The sequence below is a fragment of the Poecilia reticulata genome, linkage group LG2 (genome assembly GCF_000633615.1).
Source record: "Poecilia reticulata strain Guanapo linkage group LG2, Guppy_female_1.0+MT, whole genome shotgun sequence".
NCBI classification, from domain to species: domain Eukaryota; kingdom Metazoa; phylum Chordata; class Actinopteri; order Cyprinodontiformes; family Poeciliidae; genus Poecilia; species Poecilia reticulata.
The window spans coordinates 28069509-28092914 of record NC_024332.1 but is presented as its reverse complement, the minus strand read 5'-3'; the positions used below and the strand labels follow the sequence as shown (position 1 = coordinate 28092914).

At 39.4% G+C, this 23406-nt stretch overlaps 1 protein-coding gene across 2 annotated transcripts in view; it reads left to right on the top strand.

Annotated features, from left to right (window-relative positions):
* Nucleotides 1–23406, top strand: part of gsk3ba (glycogen synthase kinase 3 beta, genome duplicate a) — a 37889-nt gene that overhangs the window by 2769 nt on the left and 11714 nt on the right. For both annotated transcript variants that reach the window (XM_008401260.2, XM_008401271.2), the window contains exons 2-3: nucleotides 10894–11087; nucleotides 16498–16581. In XM_008401260.2, coding sequence (XP_008399482.1) covers nucleotides 10894–11087; nucleotides 16498–16581 — 278 coding nt within the window. The remainder of the gene's footprint in view (nucleotides 1–10893; nucleotides 11088–16497; nucleotides 16582–23406) is intronic.

The following is a 23406-nucleotide window of genomic DNA, read 5'->3' as shown; positions in this document are numbered from 1 at the left end:
TTGATTGCAAAAACTCTTAGAAATGTAACTTGCAATGTAATTTCAGTAGTGGTGACTTATTGTCATTATTAATTACTTCAGAAAATAACAAATGCCAAATATTTCTTGGTTTAAATGTCGACAACCTTTAGAATATTTACTTAAATGCATCCAAAATGTTTCTTGTTTTAGTTGTTCAAAAATAATGTAATGTTTCCATTTTAAAATATGTCGTGACAAGAACAAAAGCATAAAAACACAAATATCTCTAGTTTTTATGATTCGTCTTGAAATAAATGCAGTAAACACAGATGATTTTGATGCAGCCCGTCTTCCCATCATCACCATACATTAGGGAAGTTTTAAAGGTTTGTGTACTCGGTTTACTATTTTTGAAACAATTAACAAACATAAATAATGTTTTTATTTTTTATTTTATTATTATTCTTGATACAGGGCTGCACAGTGGCGCAGTTGGTAGAGCTGTTGCCTTGCAGCAAGAAGGTTCTGGGTTTGATTCCCGGCCCCGGTCTTTCTGCATGGAGTTTGCATGTTCTCCCTGTGCATGTGTGGGTTTTCTCCTGGTACTCCGGTTTCCTCCCACTGTCCAAAAACATGACTGTCAGGTTAATTGGCCTCTCCAAATTGTCCCTAGGTGTGAGTGTGTGTGTGCATGGTTGTGTGTCTTTGTGTTGCCCTGCGACAGACTGGCGACCTGTCCAGGGTGTACCCCGCCTCTCGCCTGAAACGTTAGTTGGAGATGGGCACCAGCAACCCTCCCGACCCCATTAAGGGAAAAGGGTGCAAGAAAATGGACGGATGGATGGATTATTCTTGATACATATAATCAATAATCCTAGAGGTATTTTAAATAGATTCAAATTTATTTGCTTGGTATAGTTTTTATTCTGTAATAAATCCCTCTTTCTTTAAGAAGCATTAAAAAATATTATCTTATTGATTGATTACCAGGCAAGTTAAACGACATGCTCTGATTGAGTGATGATGGGTCAGCTTTGTAAAGGAGTGTCCCAGTTTAGGCCTAAGTTGAGGGCGATGGGACAGGGGAACGGTTTAGTGCTAAGGGTATGGATAATATAACATGTAAAATGAGTGTGTGTCACACACCAGACTGTGATGGTGACATCCGCAATGTTGAATATGCAAAATAAAACTGGCCCTGCTCTGTTTTTCCTCATTCAGGAATGCGTCATGATGAAAACGAGTCTGTTAGGGAAGGTTAAAGGTGCCTTGCAGCTGAGTTGCGATCAGGATGTATGTTAGTAGAATCTGACCTGAAGGTTAGGTTGGGGGTCACCTCAGAGTTTTAGTGCAGTAATCCCTCCTGGGACACACCACAATGTCAGAATGACAAACACACAATGGGTGCTGAAATAAAGAATCGATGGTGGCATTTTTCCCAGTCAGTGATTATTTATCGTTAAGGTTTGTGGAAGTTTATGGTGATTTCTGAATGTGCTTTTTTTTTGGTCTCTCAGTGCGTTTCCCATTGAAAGCCAAACTGGCTGGCACTCAGTTCATCTTTAGTTTTTTTCTCTGTCCTTTACAAAGTAATTGGTGCTAAAACTTGTATGTGTAAGCTGTAGTTATGAGGCATTTATTTCATGATAAATGTACCAAGCAGAAGGTGAAGGTATTTTCCAGTTTGAGTTTGGAGTTTCCAGGATTTATTTTTAAAATATTTTTTACATTATGACATATTTTAGTCAGAATGAATTGCCTTTTCTGCATTGTGTTGTGTAGAGTTCAAATTAAGGATGTGTTTTACATTTGTATGTAAGACAGTTTTATACTTGTGATATTAAATATATTTGGATATCACTAAGTAAATGCTATTAGATTATATTTTCTTTCTATTGTATTTTTTTGTAAGCATATGGTAAAACCTCAATATTTTCATATCCCTTATGAACAAAAACCATAAATGACCAAATTTGGAATCTGCATTCCAGACTTCTGAAGAAAACTGAAAATGAACAATGACTCGTAAAAGAAAGATTAGTGCATCTCTAAAGTTGAACAATCTCTCCTCATTGGTTCTTTGGATTACTTTACATTCTATTACATGCAATAGAAGTCAAGCTTCAACGCTAATAATGAGATCCTTCAAATTATATTGTTTTTATTCGTTAAAATCTTGTCCATGTTTGTGAGCTTATATTGCATAGTTCCCTTCTCTGGTCTGAAGAATTGGTAGTAGAAAAATCAAGTAAAATCAACATTCAAGACTCCTGTTGAAGTCTTGAAACTGAATATTCTCATGAGCAGTGGTGGCAGTAAAAATAAATTGAGAAACTGAAGACGCAGAATAACTAACCACTAAACCAGATTGGACAGCTGAAGCAGGTTAGATGGTTAGTGACAGGAGCAGGTAGATAGATAGCTGTGCTGCTGAAGAGTTTCTGCTGTATTTTTCTGCTGACTCATGATCTTTTCACTGCTCAATAGTGTGAATGCTTTATGACACATATAGTATTGATAAAAGTGCAAAAAAGACATTATTAGGGTTAGATGAGGAATCTCATCTGCTTGCCTCTCGTTAACAAGATGCTACGCTTTCAGAGAACGTCCATATTTAGTGCTTGGATTCTTTTTATTTAAGACATTAGTAAGTCGTTTATCAATATAAATAATGTTTTCTCAAAGTGCTGAGTAACAAGTGGCCAAAAGAAACATATAATGCTGTTTTTAATATTTCTTGTTTTCTTAAACTCCTTCAGAGTTGCACGATAGCAGAGTGTATTATTTGACTGGATGCGTTTAGCTCATGTCTGTTACCCTGACCTCCACCATGCAGCAGCATGGTTGAGGTCACACTGCTACACATGTACGGCGCATGCTTGTGAATACTTTGGCAGATGATCTAAAGCAGCTGTAGCATGTGTGTATAATCACGGAGAGAATGCTGTTGCCCTCCATGCCCCCTCGGGCAGATGGAGACGTGCGTGCACATACATGTGTGCATACATTCACAGGGGCACGCGTAGGTTTTTGTTTTTGGGGGGCTAAAGCAGCTGGCCAAGAACAATGAGAGGCCTGTTTAGCATTTCAAAGCTGCAGCTCTCTCCCCCTTCCCTCCTTGCCTTTGCTGTCCCCCTCTTGCATTTTGGAAGTGATAATGAGAACAAAATGAACTAATTATACTCTTTGATTCTGATTGAAACAGCAGGGCTCACAGGCAAGATGAGAACTGTTACCGTCAAGCAGGAAAATAGACAAAAAAAAACTGACTTGACCAAGTTAAGCTTGGAGTTTGTGTTGCTGTTAGCTCGGTGGCTGTGCATTGCTGTAATATCTAAAAATCTATGCACCCACGTCATGTCTTCTCAAAACCCTCTATCTCCATCTCAGTACGGCCTGGCCATGTTTGCTTTGTTGTCAGTACTGACATTCCTGTTTACCGGACGTTTCAGGAATGCAGTGAATCGTCTCATCAGGTGGACAGCGGCAGCTTGACATGATTGCCTCCACGCGTCAACATGGTGTTTGCGCACGTCTGCTCGTGCTGTAATTCAGGCGTGTAAATCATCACCCACTTGTGAGCTAAAGGTTTGAAGTCCAATACGTCAGGTGGGAAAGTCTCGGCATCGTCCAGCGCCTTGAAAGTAGACAATGAATGCTTTAGTGACTAGAAAGCCAGGCAGAAGGGACATGCATTTCAGTCATATTATTTGTGTACTTTGATTTTTTTTTTAGCTTTTGATCATTGTTTGCTTTATGAAATGAATGCTTTTTATTAGATATTTGCACAACCCCCCAAAAAAATTGTCCCTCGTTATTTCATTTTATCCAGCATCTGTTTGGTTTAATAAATCAAAGTTCTCTGGTGTTGTCACACTCATTTACCCCAGATTTTGCCTTTGAAGTTGAAGGTAGAACTATCTTAACTTCAATATAATATCTACTGACATTGTACAAATGAATTGACAGTTTATGGCGTAGGTGGCACAAATCATATGCGGTTCCAGACCAAAGGTTTGGGGGATTAAAACATCCATGTGGATTTTTTTTTATTAACAGTTTGGAAGGATTACACTCAGATTACCTTGTACAGTAGAGCTTCTACAGCAAGTGCAGGAGACAATTCTTTACTCTTTTTGTCGCATAATTTCCACAGAAAAGTACCGTTGAAAGATATTAATTTACGTTTTCTTGTGACTATTTGGTTTTGAGTTTAAACTCTTTTTTTATTATTTAAATAAAGTTAGATATTTAATCTGGGTTTTAATAGAATATTTCTGTCCTATTTCTACTTCCAATTTTGGCACTTATCCAGCGTTTTGAAATTAGACATGTAAATATTTAGTACCGTATTTTCCGCACTACAAGTCGCACCGGATTATAAGGCGCACCTTCAACAAATGGCCTATTTTAAAACTTTTTTCATATATAAGGCGCACCGCACTATAATCGCATAGAATAGACGCTTCAGTTTGGGTTCCCGTACTCTATTATTACACATCTACATTTGTAAAGAAGTGGTCCCCATGTACTTTATATAGTAGGCTGCTCCAGTCATTGTTTCACTCACGGTGTTGGTGTTGCGATATTGTGCCCAACTGCTTTCTGGGTAACACAGACCAACCGCAAAGCCAACTTTCTTGGCATTGCGTAAAGTGGACCCATTGCTCAGCCATTCCAAATGTTGCCTGTATATTTTCTTGACATATACTGATGCTTGACATGCAGAAGAGTCTTTTGGAAGCAGTGTTGTTTGATATAGTAACAAATCTATTCAGTGAGGGCTGAGGCTTAGCATTATGGAACAATGATTAAAATTCAGTGCATCAGAGGAATGAATCCCTTTTTATGCAGTATTGTACATAATTTGAGAGACTGCATTTTTTTAAAATAAGCTTTTGTTTGGAATTAGTGGCAGCTGCATGTCTGTTCTCCATTTCTTTGCAGAATTTCTGACGCTGAGCCAAACTGGACTGGGATTTTCTTCAACAACAGCTTTGAAGTCTTTTCACTGATTCTGAATCTAGGATTGGGTTTTGGGTTAGGAGGCCATTATAGCACATGACTATGCTTCAGTATAAACACTTCCATTGTAGGTCTTCTGGCTCTATGTTTAGAGATGTCCAGTTGAAATGTCGACCTCTTCCCATAGTTCTTTCTTTGCAGCCTCTATGGGGGTTTTTCCACAATGGCTGATTCCATTGTACCATCTACTGATACGCTTCCCAGTAAAGCATCATATAGTGTTTTGCTGGAAGCCATAAATTTGTATTTTGTGCTCTCTTAAGCCTAAAATAGATCTTTAATTTACAAGTTAATTTTTCTTCATACCAATATTCTGTAAAGCCCAGAATAAGCAACTAATAGTTGTCTGACCAGGAGATTTGGATCTCAGCAAATCTCTGAGATCCAAATCTCATTTGGATCTCTGGAGGAGTTGCCACTAGCAACACCTCCAGAGTTGCTAGTGGCTTTTTTGGCTGCTCTTTGGGTTAATGATGCACTTGGTTGCCTTGAATTTCAATTTGGGGTTTCTGAATAAGATGAGGTGACTACAAATGAAAAGCCTCATGTTTTGGTAGTATTTTTATACAAGTATAATTTTTAATCCAACTTCAAAAATATGCACAACTTTGTTTTTTGTATCATTAAATCACAATTAAAGCCCAGCCTTCTGACCTCACATGTATCTAATGGATGCATTTACTGGAGTTCTGCTACTATCACTTTCAGAAATGCTTTAATTTTAGACTGATTGAACATTTTCTTTTCAGCTACATCATGTCATGGTTGTCGTAATCAACATGCATCAGAGACATCGTACCCTCTGACCCTCAGTACGGATCGATGATGGAACATCTCGATCTGATCTCAACCAATACCTGCGATTGGATTGAAACTTTTCTCCTGTGTAGACAGGCTCAGGTCAATAGAAGAAAGCTTGCCTCGCATCCATCTGTGACGCTAGTGGTGCCTTTGAATGACACCCTGCTTCAGTTTTGTCTCTCAACCTAGCAGCTCTTCTGCTCCTGTGTCAGCCGATTCCAGCTGTGGCCTGGGCTAGCCTGGTGACCTTAATTGACTATTGATGGATCTGGTTTGAAATTGCACTGGCCGTCCCTGTTGCTAGACTTTGCACCAGAGCTGTAGGGCTTATGTGGATGAAATTATATTTTAGAATGTCTATGATTGGAGCAATACTTCAAGTTCAGGGTTGTGGAAACGTATTTTTATTTCAGGATGTTTGCATTTAGTTTTCTGGTGAAAGCATTAAAACTCTATCTTGCTTTGACAGAATGGAGATTTAATTTAGTAAAAGTAGTGAGGCCAATCCTTCATTTAGTGGTTATGGAAAAGTAACTCCAGGCTTTTTTTTTCTTCTTTTGGTTGCATAATCGAGGCTTCCAGTCAGTCAAAGAAGCCGAAGCAGAAAACGAGCTATAGAAAAATGTGGTCATATTGCATGGTCATCCCTGGTTGGCACCAGTGTGTGATCATACTGTGAGCTCTACATGGTTGTCTGTGTGTGTGAGAGTCGGCAGACATTTCTCATGGTTTGAGGAAGTGCAGAGGCGTCATAGAAATGGCCCTGCTGGAATACGTAGGCAGTCTTTTTTTTTTTTTTTTCTTCCTCTTACGCACACTAACTCTCCTGTTCTTCCAAAATCTGCCTTCAGTTACTCTCTGTAGACTCCTTTCTGGAGAGTGAAGTCTTTCTGACCTCCCTTCATCTTCTTTATTCTCTCGCACTTTGATTTTTAGTCACATTCGCTGAGACTTTATGTTCTGCTCAGTCCTTGGCAAAAACAAACCCTCACACATAAACAGGAAAACACGCATGTGACAAGATTGTTTGGTGCTTGCTTTCTCATTTGCAAGTCTGCCCATGCAGGCCCTGTTTGTGTCAGAATCAATAACCCTCTTGGAAAATTACCCCAGCCAGCCAGTGAGGGTGAATGATAAGACCAGTAAACATCCGCACTTCTTACAGTCTAAGTAAAAATTTTGATTTTCTTTTTTTTTAGTTTCCTCTTTAAATTTGAACATATTCTCAGAATATTTGAGGTAAAACGAATCAATTTGATTGACTAAAACTATCAGGAATAAATAATCACTACTTTGAAGTAATACATTTAATTGTTGATTTTTATGTGCGTGTGAAATAGATTTTGTTTAAACCGATCTTTTTCCAGTGCAAGATGATTAAGAGAGGACTGAACATGTGCTGCGGTGGTGGTCGAATCCTTTGTGGTAATTTTGGGGTTAAATTTCGGTCCTTCCAAAGACTGCAGGTGTGAGACAGCACATACTGGAACCCACTACTGGATAAATCTGCTTTTAACTGCCAGCTAATGTGGACTTTAGCCCTCAGTTCTGCTGCTGTGAGGGAAGGCTGTGGGAGGCAGGTGGAGAGAAACCTCTGAACTGGCCTTTTAAAGAGCCATTTATCTTCTAATACCAGATTTATGCTTGTTTTGCTGCTTCCTAGCAACACTTGTTCAAGATATGATGCCCCTGTGGATCAGGAATATCAAATAATGTATTCCCACTTTGTGTGTACTGTATCTTGTATCTTAGCAGACATTAAATGTTGTCTTTTGACATCTGTCCACTCTTCTGTATGATAGTAATTTCTGTAAAAAAATGTAATTTCAACCTCAAATCAAACCCCGTAGCGCAGCGCAGGAGGGTTTTTCCACCAGTGCTGTGTAGCGCCAGTTCTGTTTCCACCGCCGTAACCGCTGACAGAGAAACCGGTGTTATCTCTTGGCTGGGCCTGAGTAAAGAACCACTTTCCTCAGGAGCTGGAGGCCAGAGACCAATAGAATGTTGGGAACTCTTCAATTTTCTTTAGTTCTACGCTTTCTCTGCCAAATTTAAGATGGAAAATGACACAATCTTTTACAAATACATCATCACCATAATGCTAATTACACGCACCATAAATGGCACTGTTTGAAATGTAAAAGTTGTTGGTTTATATATTCAATTAGAGAAAACTTGTTGAATCTGCTTGTAAGCAAAAGAGGTTTTTGAATAATCTATGTTTCTGAATGTCCGATATGTAGGTGGGGGTGGGCTTCAAGTGGGCCTTGGCACTGATAGACTTATCTCCAACAAATCACACTATTACCCAAACTGGCTTTGTGGTTGGGTCTTTGTGGTGAGACATAGAAGAGGAACATGATTGTTACTTCAGCATTTGCCTGTTTAAAGTTTAATGCAATCCCACAGTTTTAAGGAGTCATTTTAGAAAAGCCCTAAATTCTTAAGTTGTAATTCTCCTGCTGTTTGTTCAGATATACAATGCAGAGTTTCCTTTGGTTGTAAAGAGCGAGTAGCGCAGCCTCCTTGCCATCTGTTCCTGTAAGCTGTCAGTCAGCTGTGTACTGTGGACAAATGAGGGGGGAAACCCCCCCCCCCCCCTTTCTAAATGAGGCAAGGTGCTCACATCCCATGACCACACGCTGCTAGCACAAATCGCAAAGCTCGTTAGTGACACAAACGCCATTGGTTTTAATGAATAACTGCTTGTGCTGCCCACCACTTCACACCTACTAGTGAACTTTGTTCTGTGGTTACCGTTATTAGTGGACAAGGGTCCACTAATAACCCTTGTCTATTTCAGTCAACATATTAACTGAAATAGAATTAATATGTTGACTCTATTTCAGTTTGACTCTACCAGTCCATGTGTTTGTCAGTCTTCTCCCAACATTTGTTTTATATCCAATAAAAGACTTTCCTCACATAACATTTGTTCCTCTTTGATTTCTTCTGTGGATGCTTCAGTCAGCATCCTGATCAGTCTGTCCTCCCTTTATCTGCCGGTGTGAACTGCCAGCAATACTTTTACTTTCTTCCATCAGTGGCCTGACTCATTATTTTTGAATGGGAACTTAAATGGCTAGAGAGTCATGCATCCCACTGGATGCTTTTTCCATAGGTTTGATTTGGCAGAGAAAGACAAACATCCAAGAGCACCTGAATGTTTCCAGATCTCTCGGGTAATTCTGAAGTTAAACGGGTCTCCTCAGGATTAAAGCACCTCTCAGAAGACTCAAACCTGTAAAGAACTGAAGCTGCTGACTTTATGTTCCAGTTCTCATCTCAGTTTTGCTATTTAAGTGTTAAAGACAAACTTGGACTATTCTTATGTCTAATGGCGACTACTTAAGTTGGATGCTGTTTTCTTTCCAGCAGAAAACAGTCGGGTGAAATGTATGCGAGGCGTGCCTGTAATGTCAGAGGTCAGTGTTGTATTTCAAGCTAATGAGCCTTATGGCTGATCCATTTCATCACCAGTCAGATATTGACTGTACTCTGTACTCAGAAGGTAGCTGGTCAAAGTTCGTGTGAAATCTGGAACGACAGACTTGGATTCCTGGTATTTTTATTGATGTTGCAGTCTTCGTAAAAACTTGAAAGCTGCCAAACTAGAAGGCCTGGTAGTGTCTGAGGCAGGACATTTTTAAAACTTATTGGAGAATGTACTCCTGCTCTAAATTTGTCTTTATTTAACAGTGGTTGTTGTGGACATCTCTGATATTTGCAGATTTTTATACTGTACTTTAAACAGTACAGTGAAGATGCAAGTGTACATCATACCACTTTATTTATCAATATGTTACGACACAATACACTTGAAACTGTAGGAAGTTACCATAAAGCTCTATCTATCTATCACGATAGACACGTGATCAAAATCAATAGAGAATACATCTGGTAGACTATTTATTATGTAGAATATTCACTGAACTTCGATCCAGAACCTCACAGCATTTTGGGAAATGTAGGCAGAGGAAAGGCTTTAGCTGCTCAACCTCTCACAGCAAGCTAAGCAAGGTTGGTGGCATCAACTAACTCACCCACTCTTTGGTTACCTTGTAACAACCTGTTGAGTAACTTGCCCAGCAACAGTTTCAGGTTTCGCCACCGTGCCTCATAACTGCTTAGAAAAAAGAAAAAAAAAAAGCAACGGTGTGGTGTGAAAGCTGTGGATAAAACTGGAATTGTCACACCACCAGTTTGGCAGCATGTCAGATATTTAAAACAAAAAACGAATCAATAATTATCCATATCGTCTGCTATAAAACGCTTATCTTGTGATAAGTTGTTAGTCATTTTGTGCGGCCCTCCAACTTCATAATGTTAATCTTAAAGTCCATCAAAGATCATCCTACATCACCATCATTACTTTCATACCCGTCACTGTCCTCTTCTGGAGCTGTAACCATAACAACAGCTCATATAACCTGCAACATCTCCAGCATCCAGGTTTTCCTCAACATCCACTTATTTTTCAAGTGCTCACTTCTTCATTCATGCTACTTGTTTGTCTCTTATTCACTTGGTTTTCTACCTGTTCCTTACACACGTAACAATATAAGGAATTATGTTTTTTTTTCTCTTTAGCAATAATATGGCTCAGCTCAGAAAAATACTATAAACTGCCTGAATTAGTCAGAAACGATCAGAAAATGAGTGGTGGTTATTATAAATTTATTAAGAATTGTTGTGAAATGATGGAAAACATCAGAAAATGTAATGGAAAATTCAGAAATGTAGCTTACTGCGCGTTTGAAATAGCCAAACAATGTTTTTGACAGTTTTGGTGTCTTGACCAATCAGAGTACTGGAGAGAATGTGTGATGGCAGCCAGCAAATCATGCATCACTGATATGAAAAAGGGCTCTGCAGATTGTCCAATATTAAAATAGGTCAACAGCATCCAGTGGTTCTTTGAGAACACTGATGTTCTCAAAGATTTAGTTCTTGTGTAACATAAGGTTTTGTCACTGAAAAAAAAATCTTTTTTTTTCTTTTCATTTAATCTTTCATATCTAAGCCGTCATATTCTTTCCTTGCTCTCTGTAAAAGCTACACCACTTTGTCAAAAACTCCCGTATGTCTCTTTGTGTCCTTCTGCAGGAGACAAAGATGGCAGCAAGGTAACAACAGTGGTGGCCACTCCTGGCCAGGGCCCCGACAGGCCACAGGAGGTCAGCTACACAGACACAAAGGTCATCGGCAACGGATCCTTCGGCGTCGTCTACCAAGCAAAACTCTGCGACTCTGGCGAACTAGTGGCGATAAAGAAGGTCCTACAAGATAAGAGGTTTAAGGTGAGACATGCATGAAAGATGTGTACACAAAAAGGCAAAGGAAAGCAGGATGTGCAAACATCCTGTCGTGTTTAACTTTAGTCGTGATGTTTTATTTCCATCTTGCACAACATGTCCAACACAAACATTTGCCGTGTTAATGGATGTAGCCGAGTAAATGTGAATATGCTGATCTTTTACACTTACAGGGAGATTTAAAAAAAAAAACCTCCAAAACCAGAGAAAACAACAAAGAAAACATTGTGCTTTTAACACAATTGCTAATGTGTGTCAAAGGAGTGTTTTTTTTTTTTTACTTGAAGTGTGCTTGGAATTGCCAGATTTTTTTCTCTCTCTCTTTAACAAACATGAACTTTTTAATATTTATTTGTTCAGGAGCCTGACAGATTTTCTTCAGCAGTTATAATGACGCTAGTTAGAAGTAATAGTTAGATGATCGATGAAACTTGAAGAAAACCTGTTAGAAGCTACAAAAAAAAAAAGTAGAGACTGAGGTGAAGGTTCGTCTTCATCTTTAAAAACGACCCTAATCACGCCACCACAGCCACAAATAATTAGTTTAGATAAAAGGATATTCACGTTTTAAAATGGTCCAGTCAAAGCCCAAACCTGAATGCAATTTTGAATCTGTTTTTAGAGAGATGTTAACAGAACCTCTCAATCCCCATTTAGAAGATGTAATAATTAAAATTTGGGTGTTTTTTAAAAATAAAGATGGAGAACAAAAACTGTATGAAGCAACTGACCAACTGCTTGAAACCTTGAAAATACCTAAATAAGTGAGTCAACAGTTTTAAAATACTTTTTAGATGGGATAATTTTAACCATAAAAATGTGACTGAAAACAGCAGCTGCCAGTAAATATTTGGTGGGAATAACTGAGGGAATCATTTGTTTTTGTTTTTATAGTGTTCAAAGGAGGCACATTTTGTCCTATGATGTGTTTTACCAGAACAGTTTACACCTTAACGTAACAGAACGACAACACTGGAAACAATTAGAAATTTTCCAAAAACATTGAATTTATTGATTTTACCATGGATATAAGATTATTCTTTGTTCCTTTTTTTTCCCCTCTCTGGCTCCTCAGCGTAGATCTGTGCTACCTGCTCTGTCCGAGGTTTTCCAACCTGCAGCTCCATTTGCCCCGATAGCTGTTAAAATTTAGCTGAATCCTGTGGCGCTTTAAGCCAACCGGTTCAGCTAAACGCCTCCGTGGAGCCGTGGCCTATTTTTAACCTTTCTGAGGGTTTGTGCGAGTGCAGCACACTCTGAAACCAGACAAGAAGAATGATGTCACTTAATGATATGGAGGTCGACCATCTGCTGCTGAATTCACAGCGCTTCTCGGAGACGCACGCACGCTCCTTGTGACTCTGCATACTGGCTGTGATGAAGTCATATCCTGTTCTCTGTGAGCCTGTGATTAGTGGGTTGCTTCTTGAAACAGGCCAGTGATCAGCTGAAGATCACATGCTGCTGTATCGTGTAGTTTCCTATGTTAAGCAGACCCTCTGCATCAGCCCTCTGCCCCTCCTGGCTCTCTGAATTCCCTTTCCTTTTACTCACTCAGCCACATCCTCCTCGCCAACAGCTGGTGAGGAAATATGAGGCAAATGAGAGCTAAGACTCTTCACATGACTGACAAGCATGCGCTATAGTGTGCACACCAAGTTTCACACACAAACAGAACCCATCACCTTCAGATTAATCTTACAGAAGTGTTTTTCCCCCCATGTTTTATTTTATTTTTTCTCATTGACAATTTATTTTTGGTTGCCATGCGAGACTGAAAAGGTTTTTTTTTTTTCCCCACTTACGTGCAAACAAAGCCGAAGTAATCACATGAGTAGGATCTGCATTAGGGTGAAGCTGATGAGACAAAGTGTGAGACGGTTCTGGTGGGGGTTACAGTCTGCTTGTGGTGCATTATGGGATAGGCTCCATCTCCTATTCCCATTTGAGGGATCACATATCAGCCTATTGGAAAATGGATGCTCACATCAGAATGCTCACTAAGAGCTGGAGCATCAGTGGTGGCAGCTAGTCTTTGGCAACATTAATGAACAATGGCGCTTGCTGTTAGCCCCCAGGTCAGTTGAAGTTCAGGAAATCTGATCAATGCCTCATTAGGCCCTTGATGCGATTGTTTGAAATGAGGAAAAATTGCATTTCTGAGTCTGGCTGCAGATGCATTTCTTCATCACACCCAGGGCAGAAACTGCAAGTTATTTTGAGGCATTTGGAAACCCAAATGTTAATTAATGTGCAACAGACATAAAATAGTTTCCCAGGAAATGCATTAATATCCATTACTTTTACTTTGATGTTATACAAAGGGCAGCACTCTGCTTTTTAAGAGGTTTTTCCTCTTTTAAATTTAAGCAGGAGATCAGAAGCTGTTTGTTTGTAATGCTGATACAGTTTTTTATTCTTTGTAAGCTGATTCAACTGTATTACAAGAAGATATTGGAGCAGCACTGAAAATATTTATTTGTTCCAACTGTCCTACCATGAGCTGTCATTATTCACTTAAATTGAATTATAAAACTTTCAGATAAACCTGGAAGGAGGAGAAAGAGGACATATAAATAATTGATAGTTAAATTAATACGATTAGCGTTGAATGTCTCTAGACCGTAGTTTAATACATTTAAGCATAAAATGTAAATTAAATTGTCTATTTTTTGTTATTATTATTGTTATTATTATCAGCCATTGTGTTAGTGGATTAAGAAATCCAGAACCTGCTGGCCTTGGCCAATGAGAATCTGTCACCTACCATAGATGGTATTGACCCATCAGTTTTATTGATAGAAAACTGTTTAATTAATTCAACTCTTAACTTAATGCTGTGACAATAAATGCATTAGCTGTCTCTTTTGGTGGCTTCAGAAAAATACCAGTATATAGATTTAAAAACAGATGGATAAATATGTGGGATGCTTTATTACCACCAAATGAAATGCCTAAGTTTTTAGTCACAGTATTAAAAAATGATGCCCTCAAGTTATTTTGTGGCTGCATTCAGTTTAATCCTTAAGCAGAATAGGAAATTGAAGTATATGTTTGTGTAGGTGATAAGCTTTGGGCCTCTGTGCTTAGTCTACTAGATGTGGTCTTGATGCAGTTTTGTCCCATCAGCATCATGAAGTGCTCAGCTGTGGCACCCCTTAGCAGCCTGCAATTAGGGCATTTTTCCCCCCTCCAGTTTCCATCGGCTTCGTCTCCCATTTGTGCCACTCTGTGTCTGCGCTGCTGAGACTCTGGTGGATGACGGGTCAGCAGGACGGACTGCAGTCTGCAGAGCTGAGCTGGGCTTTACTCAACAGTCTGCCTGCTCCTCCTCCATATGCTACCATCACCCCTCCGCACATAATGCACACACACATACTCACACAGACAAAGACACACCCCGGGACAGTCCAGTGCAAGAAGACGAGGGCGTTGGCTGCAGTGCACAATAGTTCGATGTCTGGTCTGTGACATGCGTGCAGTGATGTCACGTCATGGTGGGAGTAGTGGGGGGGTTTGAGTGGGTTGGTCGTAGTCAGAAAGACAGRAGGTGGGATGTAGGGGGCTCTAGACAATTTATGTCTGCTTGTAAGTGATTCTGAGTATTATCTATACAAGGCTGCTGAGCTATGGTACGCTCTTCAATGCTTTGCTGCTGACACAAAGAAGACCAATACAAAAGATGAACTATGAAGGAAAAACTGACTGAGACGGCTCCAATCCTGATTTGAAGCAGCATCTTTGATCTGGATTAGTATGGAAAAATAAAACAATAGACATATTTCTATTTCAAGACTTAATGTCTTTTCTAATCTGTCCATATTTCCATTAATATATCCATCTGTTCATCCAACCCTGAGAGAAATGGAAATTTGTTTCTGGAAGATTTTGACATAAAAATATGAAGAACCGTATTTGTGATATTAGTGGTTTATCATATCGTTTTTCATTTATCGTAAAAGATTTCTTATGATGAATATTTTTATTTATTATTGTCTCAATAAATTCTACTTAATGTTTAGAAACCTCAAAGCTGACAGTATCATCAGAAATGTTATTTTACTATGCTCTTGCTTCACTGATTCACAAGAGCATGAATAAATATCGCTAAATTTGAACATTTTAAATACATTTAATATATGCAGTTTAGTGATATAAGTCACACTTCTTTAGGTAAATGTTATAATGAAGCCTATTTCAAATGGGAAAGTTTTTCAAGAACAGTATTTGTCAGTGGCACTATGAATGCTGTTACTTTCAGTCACAACCATTCAGTTATCTAAAAAATAACTATTTAAAAAAAAAATGTTTTACTATCACAAACAGTGCCACAAAATAGTGTGGTAAATTTCCATAAAGTAAATTTTTCCCTACCCTATATTTAAACAATTATTGCTTTAGGTCTGGACTCAGATATTTCCTTGCTCATTTAGTCATCCATGTAATACTGATGAAATGACGCCATGTTTGTTTCTTCTACTTGTGGGTGAAAATGTCCTATGACGTTTTATAACCCAAACACATAGAAAACAGTCTTACTTATTTCAATCCACTAGAGCTTGTTGTCGGAATCAAAGTCTCACATGTATACAAGACTACTATCAATAAAGTTTCAGATATTATTATCCGTCTCCCAGCAACCAGCAGACCACGTGCTCCGTTGCATATGACTCCGACATCAAAGCTGGATTTTTATGCAACCGGCCGGATTCTGACCTCGTTCATTCTCTAAGCTTCCTCGTGTGGTCTTCGGGTTGTTTTCTCTGAATCTGACCACCCTGCATTTGTGTTTTTTTTTCCGAACTGGGGTTCTCAGCCTGCAAAGGTTATACAAGCACTTTAGATCAAGCCACCACAAAGCCCTGAGATTAAAGGGAGGAGGGAGGAGAGGAAAATGGAGATTTGTGCTAAAAGTATGATCTGCAAAGGAGCTGTTGGAGCTTTTTCTATTATCTTAAATTCTTGTCCTCACTTGGAAATGCTCTGAGTGTACAGTTACTTTCTGTGGGGATACCCCAATCATCCAGTGGTTACATTTTGAATCCAGTTGGCTTCTCTTTGTTGAAGCAGTTTTCCTCAGAATTTTCTTCTGTGCTAACCAATTGCTAACCAATTGCCATCATATGCCATTATTGCTAACTGGCACATTTCTCTCATGTTGTAGCTGTGGGCTTATAGTTTTTCATAAAGGTTATGCTTATATACCTCAACTCTACTGCAATGGCATATAACAGCTCCCTCTCTGTGTTGCGTAATTATCCATAAAATAAATTATTGCTGAGTATTTCTGGTTTAACTGAAAACTGCAGACCTTGCCAAAGACATATTAAAGTAACACGCCTGATACTTCATGCTGACTCGTCATCATTAAAACGGTTTTATTTCTTATTCTCAGAATCGTGAGCTGCAGATCATGAGGAAGCTGGACCACTGCAACATTGTCCGCCTGCGCTACTTCTTCTACTCCAGTGGAGACAAGGTCAGTCAGAGATGAACATTTCAGCTCCCATTCATCTGGTTGAAGAAGCTGGTTTAATATGTCTGTTGGATCCATAGAGGGGAGGCACTTCTGTGTTGGCGAACATAACTCATGCTGTGCAACTCATATGCATGCTTCTTCTTCAAGGAATTTGCCATAGTTGGTTTTAATATATACTTCTGAAGATTTCAGGACATTTAAAAGTATCTCCTCTACTTATCATTTTATTCTGTTGTCATTAGCTTTCCAGTGAACACCCGTCTATTCATGGTTCGTTCAGTATTCTTGGATTTTTATGTGGAATATGACTAAATTATTTGCTAATTGGCTGAATCTCCTTGAAGGGAAATAAGACAAACTGCAGATATAAGCTTCTGTGAAGGTGCTAAAATGGTTTCTATTGTTTTTATTAGTGTGCATTAAAGTACAGTTTGTATTTAATTTATTAAAACTATGATTTATAAGCATCTTTAGAGGAGATCTCAAGTGTTAGTGGATTTTGGCTATTTGCAGGCGGCGGTGGTCCCAAACCTCCGCGAATGCTAGGGGTCCACTAAAATACACTTTCTGATTTAATTTTTTTATTTGTTTACTTCAAAATGTGTTCTTTTAGAAATGGGACACATCTTTAACATTCAGTGATTTTCAGAAGTATACACACTAGAGGTGTGCCGATCGATCGGTCACCGATCATAATCGGACGATTTTTGTGAAAAAGTGCATGATCGGTGATCGGCGATCATTGGCTCTTKTTGCCGATACCGATCACCTGCATCTCATTTCGCAGCCTGCCTTTGCAGCTGGTCTCCTCTTTCCTTCACACTGCGCAAACGCGCAGCAACAAATCCTAAGCGATGTGTGGAACTATAACGCACTGAGTGACTGGGGAAGTTTGCGTGTTGTGGCGGAAAATTGAAGCACGTCAAAATTCATCAACACAACGAAGCTAATGCGACATAAAAACAATGCCGTACTTGACGGAGTTTGGCTACATCGAGGCTCACTGCAGTAAAAAAGACATATGGAGGATCAGATAGCAGGTAAAGCAGCGAACAGCTACAAACACTCACCTGGATTATTAGCATGATGGTCAGAAAGCTAAACAAATAAGCCACAAAATTATTTAAGTCTTCGAGCTGCGATGTAAGACGCTGGTTCTGCTCTTGCTGTTGAACCGCTGCTACGTGCTGCAGGTAGTAATATTTCATAGACGGAGCGCCGCTTCTGCTCCACCTGGTAGTGACTCTCACACCAAACTTCTGCTTAAAGCTGCAGCTTCTAACTTAAAAATTTTACATACCTATTAAAACTTTTGCTGTCCTAACATGAGACAGATAATCTCTAAAAATAACTAATCGATCTCCTCCCTGTTCTGCATAATTACTCCACTCAGTCAGAAACAGCCACTCAGAACTAGCAGTAATCAGCTATCCGCCATGCTATYAKGAAGTTTTCATTCAGTAACTCTGGATTGTTTATTGTAATGGAACCTGTATTTGCCTTTGAATGTTAAGTTTTATACTTGAATTCTTTTGGCAATGTTGAGAGGTTTTATTTTGGCTCTTTGCATTATTTAGCCTCTTCAGAGCCTTCATATGTTTTCAGTCTGTTAAAGATAGTATTATCAATAGCAGTACAATTTGCAGAATGCCTGTTTTGTTTAGTTTTCTTCTTGGAAAAAGTTATTAAAAACAAGTTTTTGTCTAAATTAAGGTGAATTCATGGTTCCTTTTTCCACATAATGTAACCGGTAGTGTTTATGACAAAAAAATAATAATAATAATTATGTGATCGGTATCGGTGATCTGCCCTCATGGGTGATCGGTATCGGTATTGGCAGGAAAAAACCTGATCGGCACATCTCTAATACACACCTCTAAAACCTGTTGGCATTCAGCTATGTTACAACAGACCGCAGTGTATTTTATTGGTACTTTTTGGGATGGATTATTTTCTCTGAAGTGGAAGAAAAGTTAGACATGGTTTTCACAATATTTGACAAATAAAACTCTGAAACTGCCATGAGTTATGTATTCAGCCCCCTTTACTCATCCAACTCTAAATGAAGTGCAGAACAACCAGCTATCTATAGTAGTGTTCTATTAAATAAAAGTTTACTTTATTTCATTTAATCTTAGTGTGAATCCACTTGTTCTGTGAGCGTCTCTGAGGTTTGTTAGACAACATTATTGGACAGTCGGCATCATGAACGGCCAAAGCAGACAGGCCAGGGAGGACGTTGAGCACTACTTAATTAACCGTCTGAAAACGGAAAGAGCGTGGCACAACAGCAAACATTCCAAAACGTAGCCGCTCATCTAGACAGACTGGCTCGACAAGGATAGCTTTGATCGGAAAAACAGCCAAATGATCTCTGATAACTCTGGAGGAGCTGCAGAGATGCACCGCTCCTCCTTTCTCAGGGAGGAGAAAGGCCTTTTCTAGTCATGTTGACCTCATTCACCCAGCTGCTCTCACAAATCCTCACACACACACACACACACACACACGCACACACACACACACACACACACAGGTCAGTAGGCAACTTAGAGTCAAGTGACAAGATGAGAAAAATTTAGAGTATAAATGCTTTTGGAAGATATCGTATTGAACAATGTATTAGCCAACTAACAATATCTCTGTATCTATATGCTAAATATTATTAGTCCTAATGCAATCAGTGTGAAAAGTAGACTTGCTGTGCTTTTATTTACCTGCGCTTTAAAAAAAATCAAAAAATCAAAAACTGTCCTTTTATCTTCTGGTGATAATTTTCAGGGAAGGTACATGTTGTTGAAGCTTTTAGTTGATTACTTTCTCTATGTCAGTTGGAATTGTTGTGTGTCTGACTGGCAGTGCGTTTTACAAATCCAACAGCAGATCGCGTCCATCAGGACAGGAAAGTCACCTCTTTGTCTTGCGTTCTATTTCTGTCGACCTGTGGGGGGTCTCCTGGAGACTGAGAGGCTGGAAGGTGTCATTCAGCCGGCTGACAAACAGCCCCGCCGAGGTCTGCATGTCAAATATAGACACACATGGACTTGGCACACACGCTGTGGGGACTATACTCATGACATCGCAGCCTGGAATGCTCTCTGCAGCACACCTACCAAAGTTAAAGGAAACTTGGGGTCGTGGGCTTGAATTGAGTTTTGGTGTGAAGAAAGCTGAGTGAGGTGGTTGGGTGGAGATAGGGAGAGGAGGTATAACTTTGCAAGATCAGGGGTTGTTGGTTCATTTTAGATTTACTCAAGCTGTCCCCTCTATTCTTTAAGCTCCACCTCAGTGCTTCCTCTTACCTCATGTGCTCAGTGACCTCTGGGAGAACATGGCTAATCATTTATTTCCAGAGACTGTTAGACTACCAGTAACAAATGGCTGCTCTCCATGTAACACTTAAAAATACCTTCTTTTTTTTTTTATCTCAAATTGATTTCATCATCGCATCTATAAAATTCCCGCTTACATTCAGTTCTACTGTGTTGCTTTTCCTGCTCGTTTATCCCCCCCGCCCCTTCTATCCCCCCTCATCGTGTCACTTGGCTAATTATGGAGACTGGCACCATGTTGTTGGTATGAGGATTTACCACCCATAGAGCCTAGAGTGAGAGGGGAAAAAGAAGGGAGGGCTCGTGAAGGAGGCAAAAGGTAAAGTCAGTGCTTAGACGATGGATGGAAAGTTACAGACAGGCTGATGGATGGAAGGGTCTTTAATAAGAAGACCCTGAATCATGGAGTGAGAGTTCACACTGGATGCATCTTTCAGGGAGGCAGCTGTCAGACACGCAACTACAGCTGCCACAGCTGTCATTATGTGGACAGGTAGTCTTATGCAATTACTGACATGTGGCAGGCCCGGAGCACACTGTATGCTTCAGCTTTTACCCTTTAACCTCTTGTATAAGACTATTTAAAATGAAGGCCGCTGTTCCAAATAGCGTGGGCTGTAAGCAAATAGTTGCTTGACTTTTACCTCCTGAGAATATGAAGTTTAAATGCGACATTTGAGTGGAACAGTCACCCTTAACGTTATCTGCCTCAAAGTAATCATTGCAGTGTTGCTGAGAGTGCAGAGCAGCTCACAATCACACATCTCAACTCTCTCATGTGCAAAAGTGCATAATGAAAATATTTTTAGCAGCATGTTTCAAGTACAAGCGATCAGATTTTTATAATGCCTGCATTAAGAGGTAAACAACAACGATCACTTGGGTAAAGGGCGCTCCGGTGAGATAATGGGGATGTACTGGTTCAAAAATTCTCAACATTAGACTCTTACTTTTTGGTGTTGGAAATAGTTTTAGAGAAATATGTTTATTGAAAGGACTAAAGTCAAACTGAGTCATAAAGAGACTGGGTCATGGTAGTAATGGGCTTATTACACATCAGATCTGTAACCTAGAAAATATATCTACAGAATGTTAGTTACATTTATCGAGCCAAGTAAGATAAACATAAAAAAACATAAAGGAAAAAAACAAAATGTTTCATTAGGATTATGTTGACCAGAATGGAGGCTTCCTTACCATCACTCTAATCTTTAGCGCCTTGCCCTGTTTTTTTATTTAATTTAAGTCAAAACTCTGGCTGGGCATGTTGGTAAAAATTGCTATAAACCCAAATTTATCAAGCTTCACTCATTTGAGCTGAACTGTAAATATTGACACTTTGATATGCAGCGGGGGGGATTTTCAACCTTTTGATTGCCAGACCCCAAGCCACCGTCGCTACCATGCAACTGTTCTTATTTCGTCCGGTCACACCACATTACTCCGACATGTCACGGTAGATGTGATTAATCCATTTGTGGCTTTTGGAAGACCACAGCTCTTTTTCGGCTCTTACTCCAGAAACCCAGATGTTAGCAGACAGAATGGGAATGAGCAGCACCGCCTCTGGTTAGTCGAGGTCTAGCAAGCCGGTAGAGTTGGCACAAGATTAACTTAGGCAAGTAAACGACAGTGTGAGACAAACTGTGTCCTCTGCTCATGTTTAGTGATTTATTCTTAGACACAAAGTGCAACATTGGAAGCATCTAAATTAGTGTGTGACAAAGTGGAGACTCACTCATCGTCCTTCCTTCTGCCTGTCCTTATGATCTCATTAACATGTACTGCTGTGCTCATTTTCCTTATCATATGGATTCCAATATGCTTCCTGACAACTGATTTATCCAACGTGTCCATATAACATGCAGCACAACTGCACCTGCTGAAATAAGCTCTGCACAATGTGTAGTATAAGTCACATCAAGCCTTTAGTAAAGTATAGGTGGATATTATTATTGATGAAAAAAAAGCTTTCCCAGTTGCTCGCTCAGGTAACTGCGAACATTTTTCTCCCCAAAATCAGATGCCTTATTATTTAGCTGGGAGTTAACAAGGAGCCAATCAGGGCTTTGCATGGCAATCCCTCTGGGAAGAAGCCAAGGAAGTGGCTTTGCAGTGAGGCAGGAAGTGAGTCATTGCTGTTGCTAGGCTAAATATAGCAATGGTGGCGCTAGCGGGAGGCGGAAAAGGCTCCCCAGTCGTCACAAATGTTATCAATCGAGGGAATGGCTGCAGACGGGCATGTGTGACTGGGAAAGGGAAGCGCTGACTGCCAAAGTGTGAACATAATTGTAGGAAAATGTTAATCTACAGGTTGTCTTGTCTCTGAGTTCTTGGGCTCTTCATCTCATTTACCATCTCATTTACCCAGAGCTCTGTGTAGTAATCACAGAGGGGAGAAATGTGTGTCCAGTACAGAGACAGTAGTGTTAGATTTCTTTGAGCTATGTAGATCACATGTTGGCGTCTCTGTAGATTAATCTTTCTTTCCACAGATCCATCAGGGTTCTGTTGGAACCATACAGGTTTCCTACAGGTTGTTTTCCTGTAGCTTTTTTTTTTTACCTTATGAATTTTGTGCCAGCTAGACATGTTACTAAGATTACCTCACTGCGTAATGTCTTGCAGTTCAGTAGTCAAACTGGTTCAAGTGTTGATTTCTGACCCAAATAATCATTAAAATAGTGTAATTTACGATTACAATTATTTATAAAATCAGCTGCTTCAAGGATTCACTTTAAAATATAGAATAATTTGAGATTTATTAATGTGTGGATGTAATCAAACATACAGATAGCTAATATTTTTCTTAACCTTTATGGTGATGTTCACAATACTTTTTTTTTGTGATGGCGACTATATTGGTTGGTGCACACGTCTCATCCATTTGTGTGATGCCACCTGCTCAGCCGAGGTTTAACTCTTACCGTCGAGTTAAAAACTTTTCCATCGACTAACCTAAAACATTAGTCTCTGAAAGTTATCTTTAAAACACAGAGCTAAATATAGGAAGTCAAACTTTATCGCCTCACTCGATAAGGGATGAGAGATTGCCGAAGTTTCAAATACTTATTCTAGTGTAATTCCAGTAAATAAAATCATCTTATGTTTAAGTCCGCATGTCTTTCTTGTCTTTCAATATTGTTTCGACTCAGAAAGTGTCGATAATGAAAAGTCTGGTTTCACATGCTAGTTGTAATGTGTTGCTTCTACCACAAGGTGGCAGAAATGCATCAGCTGAAGCAGATTACTCTGACAGGGGCTGCACAGATTGCATTGGTTTTCAGTTGATGAGTAATATACATCTTTAGCTAATTTCTGCAGTATTTTGTCTTGAAATGTAGATCCTTACCCACAATAAACATTAAGCGTCACAAAAGAGTTACGAGTCAAATTGAGTCACTTAAGCTATGAAGGGATGAAATCTGACGTCGTTTCTGACCTCAGAGGAATTGTTTCAGTCATGATTTCAGTATTTCAGCATTAGACGGTA